Source organism: Temnothorax nylanderi, unplaced genomic scaffold (assembly GCF_030848795.1).
Source record: "Temnothorax nylanderi isolate EJ_2023f unplaced genomic scaffold, tnyl_v1.0 TNYL_tig0152_pilon, whole genome shotgun sequence".
Lineage (NCBI taxonomy): Eukaryota > Metazoa > Arthropoda > Insecta > Hymenoptera > Formicidae > Temnothorax > Temnothorax nylanderi.
Genome location: NW_027249214.1, coordinates 16173 through 40194, shown reverse-complemented (window position 1 = coordinate 40194; position 24022 = coordinate 16173). Strand labels below are relative to the sequence as shown.

Here is a 24022-nt window from a genome sequence, read left to right as displayed (position 1 = left end):
GATTGGCTTTCTTTTTGAAAACGTGCAGACGAAGGTGCTTTGTTCCTCGAATGCACGCCTGCGATTTCCCTCTACTCCCGTGGCTCTCCTTTTATTTTACGTTTGATACACATTTCTTTTTTTTTATATTTTTAATGCAATCTGCGATGGATGATGTAATAAAATATTTTTATATAGTATTTTTTTCAAAATTGCGCGAATTTGACTTAGAATTAGTTCTCGAAAAGTTGATCGGGAAATAGGTGTTGAAGGGTTTTCTCTAAATCGAATTTATTTCTTGATATAACATACATGTGTTACATTTTTTTAATTGTACGCAATCTGATTTAATTTTAGACAGTTCCCGACGATTTTTGCAAAAGTGTGAAGGTCTCTCGAATTTATATATAATTGTTTATTCCCTTTCAATATTTCTTGATATATGAATCTTTTTATAATCTTCCTAAAATAAAACAGTTTTTATTTCGGAGTGGCAATATACTATCATTGGATATTGAATTAAATCTTATATTTTATCAACATCTATATTACATGATATAGATGTTGATAATTATTGTTGCTCTATTATATATATATATGTATATCTTTCTTTACATATATTTACAAGTGTGGAATTACATAGTACACATAAGCATTGCCAGATACTAATTGTAAAATGGAATTTAGATTTCGTAATCACTTAGAGACATCATGTTTAATGTCATTTCGAAGTTGGAAGGCAAAGTAAAAATATATTACACTGCGAAGCGTAATTACATCTGTCATAAAAACTATAATATATAAAATTTTTTGGTGTTTTGTCAGTAAATATAATTCGTGTGTGTCTGTATAAACTATATAATATATATAAATATATTTATATATTATATATATTTATCTATATATATATATATAATGTATATAAAGTTCCTAATTTTCCTCTTAATATTTTTCTGTGAAATACAAAACTTATTAGTAACGATATTAATCTATGTACTCAGGTAACTAAATATTACAAACGACAAAAATATTATATAAGCAATAATTTAATACAATCCGCAAAATTATAGTATCTTTTTACAGTTCCAGTTATATAAAGAAATGTTTGACAGTGGAAAAATTGACTCAAAATTGAATTAATTTGTTACATAATAGAATATAAATATACAATATACAAAAATGCAATATGTGCCGTTAAAAGGTATAATAAATATAATAATAACACATGTAAAAGTGTATCATACATAAAAATCTCGTATAGCATTAAGGTACAGTTCATCGGAGTTTCCAAAATTCTCAAATCGATATCATTGCTGTTAACTATTGACAATCAAACATTTTTTTCACTTTTTGCACAATTTAATACTCTGTTATACATTTTACATAATTTTGGACGTGTCTACCAGATTTAATTATAATAAATTTTAAGTGTATGTATATTATAAAAAGAAATTATATTTTAAACTTATTTAATTTTTCAATTTTGAAGAAACAAAAATATAATTTACCTAATAGACTTACAATAAATTATATTTTCTACAAAAGAAACTAAATAAGATAAAATAAAAATTTTGACATAATAGAATTGAATGACGCCCTTGTCATTCATTGTCTCTCATCATCGATGTTTAATATAATATATCCAGAAAAATTCCATTTCACCTTATCATAAAATTTTTTCCTATGATGTCTTTTACTATGGAATTGTAAACACTTCGCTCGACGATTCTATTTGGGCTACTTCAACAGCATAATGCTTTCATAAAAATTTTTAAATCGTTTACGACAAGGAAACCACTTCCAACAGGATCGAAGATCTATAGTTTCATGATGAAGCAGAATATCACTGTCATCGTTGTTGTAAAATTTATGTAACACCCGAAGTGTAAAAAAAAACAGTCACAGACAGCGATTAACAGAGGATAAATTTCTTTCCTTAATCTAGATCCAGCTGCCTTGTACTGAGCGTTCCTGTGTGTAGTTTTGACGTTCTCATTTTCCTGAATGATTTGAGTAAGTCCTCCATCGTGATGGGCCGCACGGTATCATGAAATTCTTCGTCATATTCATCGTCTGTATTGTTCTCGTACTTGAGCCCGTCGCTGTGAATTAAATGACATTATATATAGAAGCTGATACAGCGCGATTTCAATTTTTGGAACTTGCACAGTTCTGAGCTGTATATAATACGATATTCAATTTACTTTTTACGAAGTGTTTAAATACATACTGTGAATATACGTAATCTCTAATACGATATATAGATGCGTTCCGACAAAGTTCTTGTAAATCAGATCCAGAAAAGCCTTCTGTATGTTTCGCCAACGTTCCCAATTCGACGTTGTCTGCGGTTGGCTCGTTTTTCAATATCAATTGCAAAACTTTCAACCGCTGTTGCTCATTCTGAAACATATATTGGCATTACTTTCTATAATTATGGATTAATAATCATGTAAAATTTAAAATCGCATAAATATACGTACCGGCAATCCAACGTGGAAAGTCGCTGGCATACGGCGCAGAATCGCTTTATCTAAATCCTGCGGCCTATTGGTGGCTCCCATTATAATCACGGTACAGTCAGGATCGGTTATCAAACCATCCCACAACGACATAAACTGGGCCTTCATCATTGCCGTGGCCTCGTGATCCTGTGAATTGCGCGATCTCAAAAACGAATCTGTGTTAAAGTTAAAAATATATTAAAACAAGAAGATGTATTTGTTACAAATAGATCTATTGTAATAAATTATATACATTAACAGTTTCTGTGATACTGATAAATTATATTAGAAACATATAGTAGTTGTATCCAGATTTATTTTAGAATATTTTTATTACCTCAGAATTAAAAAAAAAGAATAAAAAAATAAAGATTTCTAGGATAACAAAAATATTCTAAAATAAATCTAGATACAAAAGATTACTATTCTTGGTGACGTACCTATCTCATCAACGAAAATAATGCAAGGCTGCAGTTTCACTGCCAATGAGAAGACAGCGGCGGCCAGCTTCTGGCTTTCCCCGTACCACTTATCAGTCAAGATGCTCACGTCTAGATTTATAAAACGTGTTTTCGCCTCCCGTGCGGTAGCCTTGGCGATCATAGTCTTGCCGCAACCTGGCGGACCGTATAGCAATACTCCCTGAAAGTAACAAGCGCAAGGCATATTTAAAATATTGATTTCTCTTTAAGGAACCTGATCTGGTACCTACCTTGGGCGCTTGAGTCAGCTGCGAATCTTCAAATAACTCCTTCCTCTGTATAGGCAGGATGACTGTCTCCTTGAGTTCTTGAATAACGCTGTCCAGACCGGCAATGCTGCTCCACGATACTTTGATATCATTTGGATCTACCAGATGATTGGCTATTATCATTTCGTAGTCCGTCAACTGGTCCATGTCAAAGGATCGCGCGTATCTGTCGCTCTCTGCCAATTTACGTAACTGCTCCCGAGCCTGAAACAATTTACATATAAGATATAAACCGCCAGTTACAGTTAAAGCATTGTTTGCAAATTGAAGACAATTTGTGACTGAAATTTCCTTGAGAAGATATGTAAGATGACTTCGAACCTTCTTCTTGGCTCTTTGCTTGGTACTCCTGGTAGGATCAAGCTGACTGATAAGCCACCTCATGCTGAAGAAACCGATCGCCGCAACACATGTCAATCTCGCTACCAGCATCAGCACCTCATGTCGTGTGAGACCAGCGCTCGCTGCCATGTTCATCGTTCACTAGGATACTCTGTTTGCCAAACTTGCTACGTTGTGCTGAAACATTCAACATGGTTACACTTAACAAGAAGAAACGAATAAATTCAGGAAATGCAGCAGTTGTAGGATTATTAAGTAAAAACCGAAAAGTTGCACGTGCAAAAGCACAATAAATTTTGGAAAAAAATGAACTTAAAGTTGAAAGTCTGAATGAAGAGAGGATGAAGTTTTGTTAGTCGCTATTCGTAATATTCTCGTTTGTCAGACTGCGAAAAAACTGCAAAAATCTATGGTTTACGCAACGGCGATTTACCCGCAATCATTACCGAATCGGTGCTGGTCTGCGACACGCCGAGGGTCACTCCACTACGTACTCCTGGCGACCTAACCTCTCCGGGGTTCGCGATTTCGTCGAGCGTCGAGCGAAGAAAGCGGACAGCGATTTGTAGGTTAGAGCGGAACGCGAGAAAGCAGGAAACATGCGCGGTGCATTGCGGTACGTTGCGCGGTTGCGCTGGGTTGCGCCTTGAAGTCGGATTTGTTCAACGACGCTACGTTACCGGTTACACTTTCTGCGCCTCGAACAAAACGCTCAAGTAGCTGTGACGGAAAGTGGAATACCTGCAGGAAAGCGCAAACAAAACGAACAAGAGGCTGAACGCCGACGGAGCGACTTTGGTTAAAGGTTAAAAACTATGATTAATTTAATTAATTCAACCGGCAGAATTACTTACCGCAAAATTTCCATTCATATCGTTCGTCGTCTCGAATTTTTTTTCCATTTATTAAACAATAAAAGATTATATTTTATTTAGGTTAATAGCAGAACCAGATACTGCTCGGCTTAATCGCCGATTAAGTTAATCGAAGTTGAAGGCGTTCTTTAATGCGAGAAACGATGAATGACGCAAGCGAGATGTCACACTGCATTAATTCAGTATGCGACAAGCGTGTCCTAACCGAGGAGAAAAAAGAAAATAAAAGCAATTTTTACACAGAATATACAGGTAATAATAGCAATAAACCTCTAGAAATCACTGAAGTTAACTCTTCTTCCTCGAGAATTGCGGTTTGCCGATTGATGATGAAGAAGTCGAGGCGAGTCGATCTCACTTGGTAAATAGGTAAATAACGTTTTTATCGCAATCAATATATTGCAACAGTTTTTATTGTAACGTGCGAGCCGCGCGTTAAATAAGAAAATTTATCATTGTCGGACGTGTCAAATCGCGTGGTTTAAACAGTGAATACCCGATATACGCAATCGTAGGTATGTACGTAACGTACTTGAAGGAAATCCTCGGCAATAAAATTCCCCGCCAACTTTTCCGTGTCGTCTATCTGCGGATTGGCGGCAGATTCGAATTTGATAATTGAATATTTCAATTCGCGATTATTTTGTTATTATTTTTTATAATTATGTAGCTATTAATGCCATGATTAAAAGCTCGAAAAGCAAATCAAATCAAATAAACAGATTGCTTAAATACAGGAATTAATGCGAATTAAGCTGAATTAAAGGTTTCTTATAGCAAAATTTATTTCAAACTGTGTACCTGAAGTAAATTTTACTGTGAGAAACCTCCAATTCAGCTTAATTAAATATTCACGTCTGTTCATGTACTTGCTTTCTTTCTGTATACTGAAAATAAAATGATATTTTATACATAAATTTAACGGAGGCAACAAACAGTATGAAAATTAAAGCTGAAGTAAAATGCAAACAGTGAAAGCTATAATCTAAATCCAAGAGTCTTATTATCAAACAAAGAAATTAACAACCCCGCTAGGTTGAAGACATTCTAACTAGACTGAGAAAATAAATATTATCAAACAATAACAGTCACGGAGATCGGTTAGGTCATCACATTAGTGTCATATAGCCACGCGGACTGAAAAGTCAGTGAAAACGAACAGTTATTTAAATCAGTATTAGTGTGAGAAGTTGCGAGGCTGCAAAAGGTTTGTACTTTAAAAGACAGTGTGACAGTTAATAGACACCAAATGCTTGGAGAATAAAATAAGAAATAAGGCTGTTAATTTTCAGATGAACAAAGGAATAAGGTCTTTAAATGCTATGTGACAAAAGCACAAACATCGGTGAACTGCGGTGAACATCGTTTTGTATGCGCAGTAATTTTGTAACATCGATATCTGGATATTATATTCATATTAGCTTGGAAACTTAATTTGATAAAAAGGAAATCAAAGAAGTCAGTTGCCACATCTGTACACGCATTAGTCTAATAATTTTGTCATCTGAACAGTGTTCGAATATTACCGAAGCATGTCGTCCGCAGAGAAACGTAAGATTTTAAGTTCGACTGATCAAGATTCAACGGAAAAGCGAATACGTATGACAATGGAAGTGGAGGAAAAGCAGGAAGAGGAGGAAGAGGAGGAAGAGCAGGAAGAGGAGGAAGAGGTGGAAGAGGAGGAAGAGGAGGAAGAAGAGGAAGAAGAGGAAGAGGAGCAAGTAAGTTCTTGACAGTTGTTTTCTCAACTTCATTGAATACCCAGCAAAAAATTTTTCATATAAAAACATTTAAATATAAGTAATTTAATGTATAAAATATGTTTATATGTTTTCTTTTTCTTGTACAATCTCTGTTCGTATGTACAAGAAAAATAATAAGAAAAAGAATTAGAAAATAATTAGAAAAATTACTTTGCATTTTTTTTTTTTTTTTTTTTTTTTTTTTACGAAAAAGCAAAGTCTGAATGAATGAGAAAAATTTGCCCATATATAATCATATTTTATATATGAACAGAGATTATTCAAAAGAAAGAAAACATATGTGGACGTATTTTATATAATATGATTATATATATATTTAAATATATTTTTATATGAAAATTTTTTTATCGGGTACGAGTTATTAGAACATTAGAAAGCGCAAAAGATTTTGTATAAACAAATTAATACATTTGTGATATTTTCTAAAGTGACAATTCCATGCACTCTACATAACAAAGAAAATTCACTTTCACTAGCATGTGTAATTTGAATGCAATTAAAAAGTTTAATGCAAAAAGTCTGGTTCAGACGAATGCATTACTTTTATCAGAATTTAAGATAGAATTCTATTTAGGATATATAATATAAAAAAATATTTAAAAAATTGGATTTATACAATATACATCAAAATGCATAGGATTATAAATAAGAGTTTTTTCTTAAATTTAACGGGAATTATAGATTTAAGTATTTAAACTTAGACAAGAAAGCAGTTTACAAATAATTCGTGAAATTTGACGCAAACTTATGACAAAACTTTTATTTATGAAATTAATTGTGATCAACGAAAATAGCCGTATTTATATTTTCTTCTACAATTTGGCTATTTATTCAACTTTTTCTGATTGTTTAATATAAAGTGTTATTTTTATTTAAAAAAAGATATATAAAATGTAGAGTGTCTAAAAAATCTCTATATATTTTTAGTTATAAGTCCGATTTTCAAATGGCTCTCATCTATACATTTAAACATATGTTATTACATGTTAAGATATTTGATTGAAATTTAATCTATTTTAATAATAAGAGAATAATAATAATCTATTTCATTTAAAAGCACAGAAACTTTTATGACATTTTGATGTTGATCCTTATTCATAAGTAAATTAATTATTTACAGACTTCTGACGAAAGAGAAATTGGGAATATATCTACAGAGAATATCCCGGAAAAGCAGCAGACAGAATCTTTGCCATCTTCACCATCTATCACGAGCTATTCTGAAACACAGATTAAGTCGAGTATACTTAACCATACATGGAAAATTAATCAATTTTTATGGCTTTGTAATACTATGAACACGATAACGTTCCACCGTTTCCAGAAACTCAATATATGATTCAAATGAAAGTTTCAAACCGACGTCAGTCAACTAATACAATATCCTTTTATATACTTACTAGTAATACATTTAACGCTTTGTGTACCACTAATATAATACTACCGTCTGGAGAAGTTGTATCATCGAAATCCATTTCAGGTCCTATATCGAATAACACATTGTTAATTAAAATCTTTGGAGAGGAGTTTTCGTTGTTAGATAAAAAAGATGCGCTTGTAATACGTTGCAAGTTCGAATTTTTTTGTAATCTGATAAATAGAACTATACGTATGAATTCACCACCATCTTTAACGGAAATGTCAGGAGACGTGACATATTTTGAAGACTTGACTTTTGATGAGTTTCGGTTAAAAAATAAATCAATTTTGTGGTAGAAAAAAATTATCAAAAAAATTGTGCGCCCGCAACAGTAGTTTAAGAATATTTGCCTTAAGGTGCCGTTTCACGTTGATGCTCGACGCTCATTTTTAATGAGCAAAAATCTTCAAAAATAATATTTTTTATTTATATGTGTATATATAAATTTATTTATGTAATATAAATAAATAAAAATTATTATTTCTAGAGTTATGTGGTTTCGCTTTTACGCTAGCGTCAAGAAATAAAGTTGAAATTATTCAACATCCAACGCTGAATCGTTGATCGTCCCAGTACACTCAAAAATAAACTTGGAAATACGTAAAATATTAATTATTTTTAAGTAATATCTTCAAGTAGTAATATTTTACGGATATATATATATAAATAAAAAATATTATTTCTGAAGATTTTTCTCACTGAAAATGAGCGTCGAGCCGGTCGAGCGTCAACGTGAAAAAGCACCTTAAGGCAAACATATTGAAGACTTGACCTTGAATGAGTTTCGGTTTAAAGATGAAGAATCAATCAAATTTATAATAGGAGAGGAACAATTATGTTATATCAAGAAAATTGTCGTGCGCCACGAATAGTAGTTACTTTAAGAATATTTGCCTTACACATGAGAGAATAGAAAAATATGTGACAAATGAATTAGTAACGTTTAATGAGATAGAATCTTTTAAACAGATTTTATTATATATTATAACTGGTTCAATAAGACAATGGCCGGTATTCGTAGTCAGATTTTATATACATATAAGATCGTCTTAAGTTTATCTTTAGATATTCTGTAGCCAATGAAACGAGTTGTTCAGCATCTAAAGATAAACTTAAGACGATCTTAAATATAAGATCTGACTATGAATACCGGCCAAGTGATTATGACATGTTTTAAAAAATTATTAACAGCTATAAGTATGATGTACCAACTTTAAACTTAACGTGTGAACATTATTACGCTATATATTATTGAAACTTATATACAGCTTGCGTTATCGTTGAATGCCAAATTTTTGGAAACACATTCGATAAGTTTTATTAAATTTCACATAAAAGAAATCACGACACTAAAGAATTTCAAAGCCTACCGCAAGAAGATTTAAATAAGATAATGGTATTGATTGAGAAAAGTAAACCACTTGAAATCAGCACTCATTAATTCTTTTCGTCACCACCTGGCAGATAAGAGATTCTTTGCATTGGCTAATATTTGATTTATATAATAACATTCATAGAACATGATAAAGATATTTTTCTTATTTAATTAGTGAACGTGCTTTCTTCTTTTCCACAAATATTATATAACTTTGAATTTTTATATATGTAAGAATTTATATACAAATGAGTATTAATACAAATTGAGAATAATTTGTGATTTGAGTTTAGATGTAGGTATAAGACTATTACTAATTACACTTAACGTAGTTTAGTTATAAATATTTCAAGTCTACAGGTTGATCTAGAACAAAAGGAAATGGAAAATAAGAATCCTTATAAACCTATGTTATCTATAAATGTTTTATTTAATTTTATCAGTTCTATATCGTATTAAAAATTTCCAATTGTTCTGTAGATCATCCTGTGCATATTACAGTGTCAAAAGTCAAAATCTTTAGCGTCTACCTTTTCAACGAGCGAGTTATTTTTCATATTAATGAAATTTAAACTTGATTTTTATGCCTTCAATGCTTATCGCAATTATATGTTTTCGATATTGTCATTAATTTGGATTCAATAAAATACAATTAAATTGAAACAGAAATAAATTTATAGTTATTACTTAATATATGTAGATAACAAAATCCATAAACTTATATATTTCGTTATTTGTTTATTTTTCTATCGGCTGATACATGTACGTGGCTCTTTCTTATTTATTAGTATACATGTCCTCTCTACATTAATGTCAGAAACCGGCCTCGGTAGCACGTGAAGGGAATGTGGAGAGGATGGCTCACGTGCTGCACACAAGTGCGAGCCGTGTACGTGTCGCGCTCTCAGCCATGGTGTTAGAAGACCATGCTCTCAGCGCTCATATACGTACATACACGGCACGTGATCCATTTCCTCCACGTGTTACCGCATGCTACCGAGGCCGGTTTTCGCTACCTCTCCACATATCTTATTACAGGTGAGTCAGGGCTCAAATTTGGCATCTCAGAAGTGATCTGTGGCCGAGATTATTTGTTAATTCGCATTGTTTGTTGCACGTCTTGACGTTATATTCACCGTAGCTTGAAAAGTTGATTTGGTAAAAGGAAATCAAAGAGGTACCAGTTGCCACATCTCTATACGCATTAGTCTGATAGCTTCTTCATCTGGTGCGTGAGAATATTACCGAAGCATGTCATCAGAGAAACGTAAGATCTTAAGTTCAACTAATCAAGATTCAGCGGAAAAGCAAGAAATATGTAAAACGGAAGAGAAGCAAGTAAGTTCTTAACAGTTCTTTTGTCAATTTCGTTGCTCCATAATTAGAATGCTAGAAAGCACATGAAATTTTGCGTAAACAAATCAATATATTCGTGACATTTTCTAAAGTAACAATTCAATATTTTGTGTGACGAAGCAAAACTTATACACGTATAATGTATCAAATCTGTTTCTTTTACTAGCACGTGTAATTGGAATGTAATTAAAAATTATTGTAAAAAGTCTATTAATTATCAGAATTTAATATAGAACTCTGTTTATACGTAATATAAAACACATTTTTAAAATTGTACTTGTACATACATCAAAATATGAATGTGATGGTATCAAATTGTAAATAAAAGTTTTTCTTTAAATTTAACTTTTATAGATTGTCTAAGACATAGGGCCGATATCACAGTCTCCGATTAACGTGATCCTCCGATTAAACTCACTCTGCATCTCTTTCTAACTGTCCCCCTAGAAAGAGACGAAAAGACAGTTAGAAAGAGATGCAGAGTGAGTTTAATCGGAGGATCACGTTAATCGGAGACTGTGATATCGGCCCTTAGATAAGAAAGCAGTTTTCTAATTATTCTTGAAATTTGACACAAAATTTTGACAAAATTTTCAAGTATTTATCGAAATTGATCATAATTAACGACAACAACCATGTTTAAGTTCTTTCCTACAACTTGACTTTTTTTTTTTACGCGGGGAAATCTACTACCGGCCGGTATGACCGGTAGCCCCTTCGCTAGGGGAAGAGGGGAAGACCCCCCGCCTCCGGGGAGTCTTACCGGCTAAAACCCCGCGGGTATCCTGCTCGGCGCGTTTTTCCTTTGCGAGACAAGGGGCCCCGGGAAACGCACTGATTCTTCCGGGACTCCTACAACTTGGCTATTGATTGAATTTATTCTATTTTATGATTATTTTACATAAAATGTGTTATTTTAATTAAAAAAGATATTAAATATAGGGTATCTCAAAAATATTTATGTACTTTTGGTGAAATCAGACCAAGTGGTTCTTATCTGTACATGTAAACATATTACTACATGTTAGGATATTTATTTGAAATTTAACGTATTTTAACAAAAAAAATATATATATATTGAGGCTCTGAATAAAATCAAATAAGGTTAACAAAATTAGCAATAAGAAGCGCAGAAAATAGGGCGCGTATATTTAATTATAATATAAACAATATTTTCATTATTATCTCATCTTTTGATTATATATATATATTATAATAAAATATATATGCGTCCTACTTACTGCATCCAGCTCTTATTGTCAATCTATTTTATTAAAAAACATAAAAACTTTTACATTTCGATATTGATCCTTTTCATCATTCATAAGTAATTAAGTTAATTATTTCCAGATCTCTGACAAAGAAGTTGAAAATATTCCGAAGAAGGAGCAGACACTGCAGACAGTATCTCGCCCACATTTACCTTTGTATATCAAGAGCTATTCTGAAACACGTATTGAACCGACTATACTTGACCATACATGGAAAATTTATCAATTTATGCATTTTTCTACGATAACGAACACGACAACGCTTCCATCGATTCCAGAGATAGGTCAGTGCGTGATTCGAATGAATGTTTCGCGTCAAGTTAATTTGCAGAAAGATGTAATAGCATTTTATATACTTACTAGTAAATCATTTTACGGTTCATGTGTCACTACTATAATGCTACCGACTGAAGATTTTGGTTCATCAAACAGTATTTCGGGTCCTATATCGAATAAGACATTATTAATTAAAATCTCGACAGACAAGTTTCAACAGTTGAGTCCTGAAAGTACGCTTACAATACGTTGTAAGCTTAAAATTTATCATCATCTAATAAATAAAAGTATACGTATGAATTTAGTACCATCTTTAACAGAATTTTCAAAAAACGTGACATGTTTTGAAGACTCGACCTCTGATGAGTTTCGGTTTAAAGATGAGAAATCAATCAAATTTATAGTAGGAAAAGAACAATATGTTATATCAAAAAAATTGTTGTGCTCCACCAACAGTAGCTACTTTAAGAATATCTGTCTTACACATGAGGGAAAAGAAAAAGATATGACAGATGAATTAATAGCGAATAGCGAGTTACAAACTTTTAAACAGATTTTAGTATATATTATAACTGGCTCACTAGACCAATGTGACTATAACGTGCTTAAAAAATTATTAGCCACAGCTGATAAATATGATGTACCAGCTTTAAAATTAACGTGCGAACATTATTTGCTACACTATATTACAATTGATAACGCTGTTGAACTTCTACAGCTTGCGTTTGCGTCTAATGCAAAATTTTTAGAAAAACATTCGGCAAATTTTGTTAAATTTCACATAGAAGACATTAGGGATGTTACAGAATTTGAAAATATATTGCAAGAAGATTTAAATAAGATACTGGAATTGATTGAGAAAAGTGAAATTCTTGAAATCAGCACTCATCAGTTGTTTTCGTCACCACTTATGACAGATAAATTTACGTTGGCTGGTAGTGATTCATAAAATAATATGCGTAATACAGGATATATAAGGATATTTTTTTATTTAATTAATAAACATGGTTTTTTCTTTTCTATAATAATAACTTTTAATTTTTATATATGTAAGAATTTTATATGCAAATAAGTATTAATACAAGTTAAAAATAATTCGTGATTTGAGTTTAGATGTACGAATAAAACTATTATTAATTATAATTATATAAATTGAAAACTATTTAATTATATTTATTATACTTATACTTATTAGTTTAGTTATAAGTTTCTCAAGTCTACAGGTTGATCTAGAACAAAAGGAAATGGAAAATAAGAATCCTTACAAACCTATGTTATCTGAAAATGTTTTATTTAATTTTATCAGTTCTATATTGTATTAACAATTTCCAATTGTTCTGTAGATCATCTTGTGCGTATTACAGTGTCAGAATTTTTAGCATCTACCTTTTCAACGAGCAAGTTATCTTTTAGAAATTTAAACTCGATTTTTGTTGTTTGATGTTTATCGCAATTATACGTTTTCGATGTTGTTCATTAATTGTTGATCATTAATTGGAGTTCAATAAAATACGATTAAATTAAAACAATCAAATTCTTAATTATTTATTATAATATACAACGTAGATAAATATATATATAAATTATATTTTACTTATTTCTTTTTCTATCAGTTTATTTATCTTTGTTTTTAATTCAGAGACATATGGTATCGGCAAATTATGCAGTTTATAGAGATATTCGATTTAATAGAAATATACTGTCCGATCATCGGTAGATGGATGAAAATGTTTCACAAAAATTATAAATCGGTTACTCAAATTCGAGTTAAATTTGATAACTCATTTCAAAATCTAAATTTGTTTCAAAAATAGAAATTAAACAAATATGATATTTTTGGTGAATTTTGTATCTTTTTTTTATATAGTTTCTGTGCTTAATTCGAAATAAAACTTTATATTATCACTTTGGCAAGAAAATAATTTGATAGTAAAGGTAAGGCGAAGAGAGAACAATGAAAGCTCTGTAATCGGATAGAAGAAATCTGTTCCTAAGCAATAATATTTTTAAAATGTAATGTTGGATCTGTCAGTTTGTTAGCGTATTTTAGCGATAAAATTAACAGTTGTTGCATAAATGAGAAAGCCGATACGCGTGTTAATTATTACAGTAAGACTTGACTACGTAAAACTCTAATAAAATATTTTAGTATTTTGAAATTAATCTTATTGCCAGTGAAAATAGTCGTGAGTTATAAAAGTTCTTCGTGTAGCTCTAGCATCAGTAGCATCTGATTATTCAGTTTCTTTCGGCAACTGATCGGTGTATCAAATTAAGAAATGTCAGATTTGAGATTTGAACCGTGGCGCCCGCGGCTCACCTGGGAGATAGATGGAGGGGACACGCATTCTAATAAGGAGGCACATACGTGTGACATACGTACATGCGTGATTTTCTTAGGGCTGCGTTCGGAAACGTCACCCGGGTACACACGGGTATACTCCCTTCTCCTTCTAACTCGCTGAGATAGAAAGAGAAGGGAGTATACTCGTGTGCACTCGGGTGACGTTTTCGAACGCAGCCTAGGATGCGTGTCCCCTTCACTTATTTTACGGGTGATATACGACTATTGGTTCGCACTGGCCTATTTGGAGCAGTACTGCTTAAAGGCCATTATTCAAGAAGAAGAAGATTTTACGGGTGATGGTAAGCCCCGGGCCGCCCGGGCGCGTTCCGCGCCGCGTGGCCCGGGCGGGGCGGCGCGGCGGGCGCCCCGCCCCCCGGCTCTGTTTTATGCAATGGTCGCGTTCATTTGTTCATTTGCATCGTTTCTCGTTTCTCACATCACATCTTGGCTGTCTTGGCTGGTCTTGGCCTTGGCGTCATATTTGCAGTAGCTTGGAAACTTGATTTGACAAAAGGAAATAAGAGGAATCGGTTGCTTGCCGTTGCTACATCTGTACGTGAACGCATTAATCTAGTAATTCCTTCGTCTGGACGGTGTTGGAATATTTCTCTACGAAGCACGTCGTTAGAGAAACGTAAGAGCTTACGTTCGACTGATCAAGATTCAGCAGAAAAGCGAAAACGTATAATGGAAGAGAATAAAGTAAGTTCTTTTTTCAACTTCGTTGAGTGCATGTTATTAGAACGTTAGAAAGCACATAAAACTTGGTATAAACGATACAGTATCAATTACATTAAAGACATTCCTTAAAGCGATAGTTACATACTTATACTCTACATAGCAAAGAAAATTCAGAAATATTCATACACGTATCAAATCTATTTTCTATACTAGCATGTGTAATTTGAACAATTAAAAATTATTAATGCAGAGTCTACTTCAGACGAATCTGTTACTTGTATCAGAATTCAAGACAGAACTCTGTTTATATATGTAATATAAAAAACATCTCAAAAATTGGACTTACATGTACATCAGATCAAAGTGCTGTTATATAAGGGGTGGAGAGGGCAGTATAAAATTATGAATAAGTCTCCTTTAACGGAATTTATAGATCGTACAAGACTTAGGCAAAAAAGTAGTTTACCAATTATTCTTGAAATTTGACGCAAAATTGTGACAACTTTTATTTATGAAATCGAGTGTGATCAACGAAACTAACTGTATTTAAGTTTTCTCTTACAATGTGGCGCTCTTTATTCAATTTTTTTCTGACCGTCTAACGTATAATGTTTTTATTCAAAAATGAATATTAAATATAGGATGTCCAATAATCTCTATGTACTTTTTAGGCTGCGGTCCACTTGATGCTACAAATGCTTCGAAGCATTCCTCTTCTCCTTTCTTTCAATAAAGAAAGAAGGAGAAGAAGAACGCTTCGAAGCATTTGTAGCGTCAAGTGGACCGCAGCCTTAGTGAATTCAGATTCCAATGGCTCTTATTTATACGTGTAAATATATTACATGTTAGGATATTTAAAATTTAATCTATTTTATTTAAAAGCACAGAAACTTTTATGACATTTGGATGTTGATCCTTATTCATAAGTAAATTAATTATTTACAGATTTCTGACAAAAAAGAAGTGGAGAATATCTCTACAGAGAATACCCTGGAAAAGGAGCAGACAGTATCTTTGCCATCTTTACGGTATATCAAGAGCTGGTCTGAAACACAAATTAAGTCGAATATATTTGACCATACATGGAAAATTAATCAATTTATGTGTCTTATAAATACTATGAAGACGTTAATGTCTCCACCGTTTCCAGAACCTGATCAATACGTGATTCAAATGGAAGTTATAAGTCAATATTCACTTTACTCCTCTATTCCGGTGTCTAATGTAGTATACTTTTATATACTTACTAGTAATACATTTAACGCTTTGTGTACCACTACTGTAATGACACCGTCTGGAGAAGTTGTATCATCAAAATCCATTTTAGGTCCTATATCGAATAACACATTGTTAATTAAAATCGAGAAAAACTTGGACAAATTTCTGTCATATAGAGATACGCTTACAGTTCATTGCAAGTTTCAAATTTTTCATAATTTGATAAATAAAACTATACGTATGAATTCACTACCATCTTCAACAGAATTTTCAGAAGACGTGACATATTTTAAAGACTCGACTTTTGATGAATCTTTGTCTAAAAATAAATCAATTTCATGGTAGAAGAAAAATGTTATATCGAAAAAATTTTGCGCCATCAACAGTAATTACTTTAAGAATATCTAGCCTTACACATGAAGGAATAGAAAAAGATATGACAAATGAATTAGTGACGCATAATGAGGCAGAATCTGTTAAACAGATTTTATTATATATTATAATTGGCTCAATAAGACAATGTGATTATGACATGTTTTCAAAAATTATTAACTGATAAGTATGATGTACCAACTTTAAAATTAACGCCTGAACATTATGTGTCACGCTATTTTACGGTTAAAAATGCTGTGTCAACAGTCGTCATTTATGACAGATAAGAAATTTACATTGTCTAATACTGGATTTATATAATATATTGCAGTCTTTAATAAATTCATAGGACATGATATATTTTTTTTTATTTAGTTAACACACGTTTTCTTTTTTCTACAAATATATTATAACTTATGATTTTTACATATGCAGAATTTACATGCGAATAATATATGGATTAAAAATAATTTGTGATTTGAGTTTGTCTGGATGTACGAATAAAACTATTATTAATTATACTTAATGTAGCTTAGTTATAAGTTTCTCAAGTCTACAGGTTGATTTAAAACAAAAAGAATTAAGAACTAAGAATTCTCACAAGCCTATGATATCTATAAATATTTTATTTATTTTTATCGGTACATTATATCTTAAAAATAATTTCCAACTTGATTTTTGTTCTTCAATATATGTTTATTTCATTTAGGCTGGATTCGGGGAGCGCGCTATTTTCTTATTCTATCCTTGTTATACCTGATGAGCGATAAAGATGGAATGATGATGCAATAGCGCTAATAGCGCGCTCCCTGAACACAGCCTTAAACATTTTTGATATTGTCATTCGGGCTCAATAAAATATGATTAAGTTGAAACAGAATCAAATTCACAATTATTACTTAATATATGTATAGTTTACAAAATAAATAAACTTGTATTACGTTATTTATCTTTCTACCAGTTTATTTATCTTTTTTACTAATTCAGAATTTCAAAGGTACATGTAATGTTAAGCAAATTATGTATAGGAGATATTTTGATTAATGAAAATGTACGGTCCGATCATCTGTAGATGGAAGAAAATACGTCACAAAAGTTATAAATCGACTACAAAAATTTGAGTTGAGTTTGATAACTCATTATTTCGAAATCTAGAGATTCGTTTTAAAAATAATAATATAAAAGAAACGTGATGTTTTTTTGTTAATTTTGTATCTTTTATTGAACTAGTTTCTGCGCTTAACTCGAAATAAAACTTTATATATTGTCGCTTTGGAAGATGATAGTTTGACAGTAAAGGATATGGCAAAGTGTGAATAGTGAAAGTTCTGTAACTGGTAAAAGAAATTTAATTTTAAGCAATACATATTGTTGAACTGCAATGCTGGATCAGTCAGTTAAAACGAGAATGTAATGTATCCTACATAATGAAGGAAATTCGTGACATATGATTCGTCGAATCTATTCATTCGTTTATTTTTTAGCATATTTTAGCGATGCAATTAACACTTATTGCGTAAATGGGAAAGCCGATACTCATTACTTGAAAAATTTGTGACTGCGTAAAACTTTAATAAAATATTATAATATTTTGAAGTCAGTCTCAGCGAAAATAGTCGTGTTATAAAAGTTCTTCATGTAGGATCTATAGATTCTGATTATTCAGTTCCTTTCGGCAACTGTATTGTATAGAAAATATTATTTTGCTGGAAGAATTATATTGATCGTTTTTAGCCTTGACAAATGAATTAATCATTTTCCTATTTCTTGGATAAAAAAAAGATATCCATATAACTCTAAAGCTTTTGAAAAGAGCTGTTATTATTTAGTGCACGTTTAGTTAGAGCACGTATTATTTAACAGTAGCATTTTCATCATCTGTTGTACGACGATTGTCGAACGTGGTTTCAGTCGAGTACATTTACATGTACCTGGATAATCGATTGCTTTATAAGCCTTTATTAAGCAGATTTCTACCCTGTTTTCAGGGTTAAAGCTAAATTAATGCAGGATTCGAATAAGCATTTTACACAAATCAGATTGGTTGAAAAGCGTCATAAGATTTTATTTGTTTACTGCAACTGACAATGATTTTGTTGATTTATGTGATGTCATCACAATTTACACGAGAATTTAGCAAAAAATTACACATGTAAACCGAATTCGGGTTTTATATCGAATTATGTTATTTGTATAAAACTACAGAGGAAGGAATCGTTGTATACGAATTACTATATTGTCTTAGCCTTTAGTTCTTCGTTGGATTTAGGTATACTTAAAGTAAATCAATCACATTGTAGAATCATTAAGCTGTTTTTTTGTTGAATAGCTTATAAAGGGTGCATTTCGAGAAACGTATTGTTTAATAGTATTGAAAATCTGTAATTTGCATTACGTGCTACAGATTTTCAGTACTGTCATACTGTGTCAGTACACTTCGGAATACGTTCAACAAAAGAACAAGGTTTCTAAACGCTATGTGACAAAAGAAAGCATTCATGGCACGGAGAGAGAGACGCCTAATTGAATCGTAGCGCCCTGGCCGTGGATTCTCGAGTGCCAATCTCCAATAGAAGAAGAATCGTAGCGCCACTGGCGTCAGCGTCGCCGCCTGATAAGGCCCGATTTGTTCATTCGCATTATTTCTCGCATCTCGCATACTCGCATTATCCTGACATTATACGTTATACGTTATATTCGCAATAGCTTAGGAACTTGTTGATTTTACGAAGGAGATAAAACCGATCAGTTGCTACATTTGTACAAGCATTAGCCTAATAAGACCATCATCTGGACGGTGTTGGAATATTATTTCTCTAACGAAGCATGTCGTTAGAGAAACGTAAGAGCAGATTAAGTTCGACTGATCGAGATTTAGCGGAAAAGCGAATACGTATAATGGAAGAAAAGTATGTAAGTAAGTTCTTAACAGTTCTTTTCTCAACTTCGTTGCGTGTATGTTATTAGAACGGTAGGAAGCGCTTGGTATAAAACTTGGTATAAACGATACAGTTATCAATACAATTAACGACATTCCCTAAAGCAATATAGTTACATATACTCATACTCTACATAGCAAAGAAAATTCAGAAATATTCATACACGTATTAAATCTATTTTCTACTAGCATGTCCGAGACAGCACCCGGTCCAAAATCGGGATACAAGACGTCTTTTAGCCATCTTTTTTAGTAAGACGTCTTTTAGACGTCTTGTGTCCCCGCTTTTGGGCAAGTATACTGTATGGGGTGTAATTTGAATACAATTAAAAACTATTAATGCCAAGAGCTTACTTCAGACGAATCTGTTACTTGTATCAGAGTTCAAGATAGAACTCTGTTTATATACACATACACTAATACACTACCGCTCATTAATTTCCAATACACCCCCAGATTCGTTGATTTCTCTGTAAAAGATGAACATGATACGTGTGTTTTACACAGAAAAATGTATGCACTTGCTGTTATAAACGCTTTACTTGCATGCATCGTATTTTTATATATTATTTATATAAAAATTCTTGGAAACTGTAGTTTTCGAAAAAACGGTTCTATAACAGCCGGATAGTGTCTGATCCCTGAAAATAAAGAAAATACGCGCGCAAGGTCAGGTTAAGTGACCTTGCGCGTGTATTTTCTTTATTTCAAAGAGTGGGCCTATTCTGTTAACTCTTAACGACAGTTTCGTTATCATTATAATTGCGTTGCGCAGATATTATATATGATAAAAGAGCTGCGCAATGACAATATAACGATAACGAAACTGTCGTTAAGAGCTACAGAATAGGCCCACACAGAGATCAGACACTATATCCGGCACTAGCCCCGTTTTTTTGAAAACTACCGTTTTCAAGGATTTTTATATAAATAATATATAAGAATACGATGCATGCAAGTGTTGAAAGTGTTTGTAACAGCAGGTACATTCATTTCTGTGCAAAACACACGTATCATATTCATCTTTTACAGATGAGAAATCAAAGAATCTAGGGGTGTATTGAAATTAATGAGCGGTAGTGTATGTAACATGCAAAACGCTTTAAAAATTGGATTTATATATACATCAAAATGCATAGAATATAATATGTTATAAGAAAAAGTTTTTTCTTTTTAACGAGAATTATAGACCTTGTAAGACTTAAGCAAAAAAGCAGATTACTAGTTATTCTTTAATAGTTTTATTATGACAAAACTGTCAAGTATTTATTGATATCGAGTTTGATCAACAAAAATAGTCGTATTTAAGTTTTCTTCTATTATTTGGCTATTCAACTTATTCAACTTTTTTGTGATTGACACAAAATGCATGTTATTTTTTAAAAGAAAAATATGCTAAATATATATTGTGTCTCAGAAACCTCTGTGTATTTTTAGCTAAATCAGATTTTAGATGACTCGTGTCCATACGTGTAAACATGTTATTACTTGTTGAGAATGTTTGTTTAAAATTCAATTGATTTTATTAAAAAGCATAAAGACTTTTTTTTAGAGAATTTTGATTATTTTTATCGTTCGTAAGTAAGTTAATTATTTCCAGATGTCTAACAGCGAAGAAGTAAAGAATATCTCTGAAAATAATACCCCGGAAGAGGAGCAGACAGTAACTTCACCATTTTTACCTTACAATATCAAAAGTTTTTCTGAAACACACATGGAATCGACTATAATTGACCACACATGGAAAATTAATCAATTTTTACGTTTTCGTGAGATCAAGAATGCGATAACGTTTTCATCGTTTCCAAAATTAGGTAAATGCGAGATTCTAATGAATGTTTCACGTCAACCTGATAGGAGATATGTAATAAAATTTTATATACTTACTAGTAACTCATTTGACGGTTCATGTACCACATCTATAATGCTAGAGCCTGAAACAGTTACATCACTTAATTATATTTCGGGTCATATATCAAATATGACATTATTGAGTGAGATTTCGACAGACAAGTTTGCTTCGTTTAGTCACAGAGTGTTTCGTACAGATACACTTACAATACGTTGCGAGTTCGAAATTTTTCATAAACTGATAAATAAAACTGTACGTATAAGATTATTTCAATCTTCAACAGAAGTTTCAAAAGTGAATTCAAAAAAAGATTCAACTTTTGATGAGTCTAAAAATGAGGAATTAATCAAATTTATAATAGGAGACAAACAGTATGTTATATCAAGAAAATCGTTGTGCGCCACCAATAGTAGCTATTTTAAGAATATCTGCCTTACACATGAGGGAAAAGAAAAAAATATGACAAATGAATTAGTAACGGATAATGAGGTAGAAGCTTTTAGACAGATTTTATTATATATTTCAACTGGCTCCATAGATCAGAGTGATTATGACATGCTTAAAGAATTGTTAACAGCAGCTGATAAGTATAATGTATCAGCTTTGAAATTAACGTGTGAAAATTATTTATTACGCTATATTACAATTGAGAATGCTGTGGAACTTATACAGCTTGCGTTATCGTTGAATGCCAAATTTTTAGAAACATTTTCGATACGTTTTATTAAATTTCACATAAAAGAAATTATGTACACTAAAGAATTTCAAAACCTACCGCAAGAAGATTTAAGTAAGATAATGGTATTGATTGAGAAAAGTAAACCACTTGAAATCGACATTCATCAATTCTTTTCGTCGCCACCTACGGCAGATAAGACATTTTCATTTGAAAATATTTGATTCATATAATAACAATCATAGAACATGATAAAGATATTTTTCTTATTTAATTAGTAAACGTGTTTTCTTCTTTTCCACAAATATAACTTTGAATTTTTATATATGTTAGAATTTATAAGCAAATAAGTATTATATGTAGTACAAATTAAAAATAATTCTTGATTTGAGTTTAGATGTATGAATATAAGACTATCAGTAATTACACTGATCACTTAATGTAGTTTAGTTGTAATTTTCTTAAATTTATAAGTTGTTCAAAAACAAAAGAAAATAAAAATAAGAATCCTTACAAACCTATGCTATCTATAAATGTTTTATTTAATTTTATCAGTACTGTATCTTACTAAAATTCCTAATCGTTCTGTATGTACACCATCCTGTGTACATATTATATTATAGTGTCAGAATCTTTAGGAATTACTTTTTTCAACAAGCAAGTTATTTTTTATCACAAATTTTAGTTAAATTTGATAACTCATATTTTAAAATCTAGATTTGTTTAAAAAATAAAAAAAAATGACCTTTTTGGTTAATTCTGTATCTCTTGTTAATCTATAAGTTTCTGCGCTTAATTTAAAATAAAACTTTACATTTTCGCTGTAGGAGAATGTAATTTGAAAGTAAAGGATAAGGTAAAGTACGAACAATAGACCTGTTCTTTTTAGCTGAACTTTTTGCATGGTTTATCTTTTCTCTTTTTCCCTCCAACGTGAAAAGAGAAAGAGGAAAGATGAATCGTGCTGGAAGTTCAGTTAAATAGACCAGAACTAACGAAAGCTCTGTAAGCGGGTAGAAGAAATTTATTTCCAAACAATAATAATATTATTGAAATGCAATGTTGGATTAGTCAGTTAAAGCGAGAATGTAATGTACCCTTCATGAAGGAAGTTCGTGATATTTATCGAATCTATTCGTTTGTTTATCATTTCGCTAACACATTTTAACGATGCAATTAACATCAGTTATTATTGCATACATGAGGAAGTCGAGAGAGATACTCATTAATTATTATGGTAAAACTTGACTATGCAAAACTTTGGTAATTCTAGTATTTTTATGTTGTTCTCATTATATATAAAAATAGTCATGAGTTACAAAAGTTCTTCATGTAGATCTAGTTTTTTAAGTTTTTCATTGCATCTAGATATCTTAAATGATACTTAAAATAAATCAATCATATTAAAGAATCATTAAACTAATTTTTCTGCTAAATGTAACCTAATTTATATCACGTATACTATGGATTTTCAGTACTGTTAGTACATTTCGGAATACAGCCAACAAAAGAATAAGTAGGTCTTTAAACGCTATTTGACAAAAGGAAGCATCAATAGCCCAGAGATGTCAGATTTGTATCGTGGCGCCCGCGACTCAGCCGTTAGATAGGTGGAGAGGGCATGCGTTCTAAGAAAAAGCCATGTAAGTACCAATGTAAGTACCTATGTACCAATACCCGAACATGTATCTATATCTGGACACCTTTATTATTTATAAGTATTATTTATAAGCGAATTAAAATCAAAGATTATAGTATCCGCAAATGTTTATTTCCATAAATTTATATATTTTTTAAAGGTATCCAGACATAGGTACATGTCTATAGGCATTGGTACATTTACCTTCCCTATTCTTAAGTGTCTGGGTATTGGTCCTTTTACCTTATGTACGTGTGATACATGTAAGTGATTCTTTCTTAGGATACGTGCTTCCTCCATCATTCTTCCGACTGGGGCTCAAGCTCAAATCTGACATGAATGGCATCTCTGTACTTCTGTAGCGAGAGAACTGAGAGAAGTGGCCGC

At 31.7% G+C, this 24022-nt stretch overlaps 2 protein-coding genes and 1 long non-coding RNA gene across 10 annotated transcripts; 1 reads left to right on the top strand and 2 right to left on the bottom strand.

Moving 5' to 3' along the window:
- Nucleotides 1–253: 253 nt before the first annotated feature.
- LOC139777523 (outer mitochondrial transmembrane helix translocase) lies at nt 254–4161 on the bottom strand. 2 transcript variants are annotated; one of them, XM_071715025.1, is made up of 7 exons: nt 4023–4161; nt 3556–3753; nt 3196–3438; nt 2924–3125; nt 2463–2659; nt 2210–2382; nt 254–2081 (listed from the first exon to the last, which is right to left on the bottom strand). In XM_071715025.1, the coding sequence occupies exons 2-7, from the start codon at nt 3709–3711 to the stop codon at nt 1916–1918; spliced, it is 1137 nt and encodes a 378-aa protein (XP_071571126.1). In that variant the 5' UTR covers nt 3712–3753; nt 4023–4161; the 3' UTR covers nt 254–1915. The 2 variants fall into 2 exon arrangements, with proteins under 2 accessions (XP_071571126.1, XP_071571127.1); XM_071715026.1 differs by having other exon boundaries at nt 4010–4144.
- An 86-nt stretch (nt 4162–4247) lies between these two features.
- On the top strand, nt 4248–17475 carry LOC139777519 (speckle-type POZ protein homolog). Of its 7 annotated transcripts, XM_071715011.1 has the most exons (7): nt 4248–4381; nt 4512–6172; nt 7335–10047; nt 10151–10347; nt 11716–11920; nt 14747–14961; nt 15886–17475. In XM_071715011.1, the coding sequence occupies exons 4-7, from the start codon at nt 10261–10263 to the stop codon at nt 16501–16503; spliced, it is 1125 nt and encodes a 374-aa protein (XP_071571112.1). In that variant the 5' UTR covers nt 4248–4381; nt 4512–6172; nt 7335–10047; nt 10151–10260; the 3' UTR covers nt 16504–17475. The 7 variants fall into 5 exon arrangements, with proteins under 7 accessions (XP_071571112.1, XP_071571109.1, XP_071571110.1 ...); XM_071715009.1 differs by lacking the exons at nt 14747–14961; nt 15886–17475 and having other exon boundaries at nt 4512–5909; nt 5997–6172; nt 11716–13427; XM_071715008.1 differs by lacking the exons at nt 14747–14961; nt 15886–17475 and having other exon boundaries at nt 4512–5658; nt 5744–6172; nt 11716–13427.
- On the bottom strand, nt 16253–23997 carry LOC139777526 (uncharacterized). Its single transcript, XR_011719382.1, has 3 exons — nt 23879–23997; nt 21356–21402; nt 16253–16270 (listed from the first exon to the last, which is right to left on the bottom strand). It is a non-coding gene; the product is annotated as an uncharacterized lncRNA (long non-coding RNA).
- Between the last annotated feature and the right edge of the window lie 25 nt (nt 23998–24022).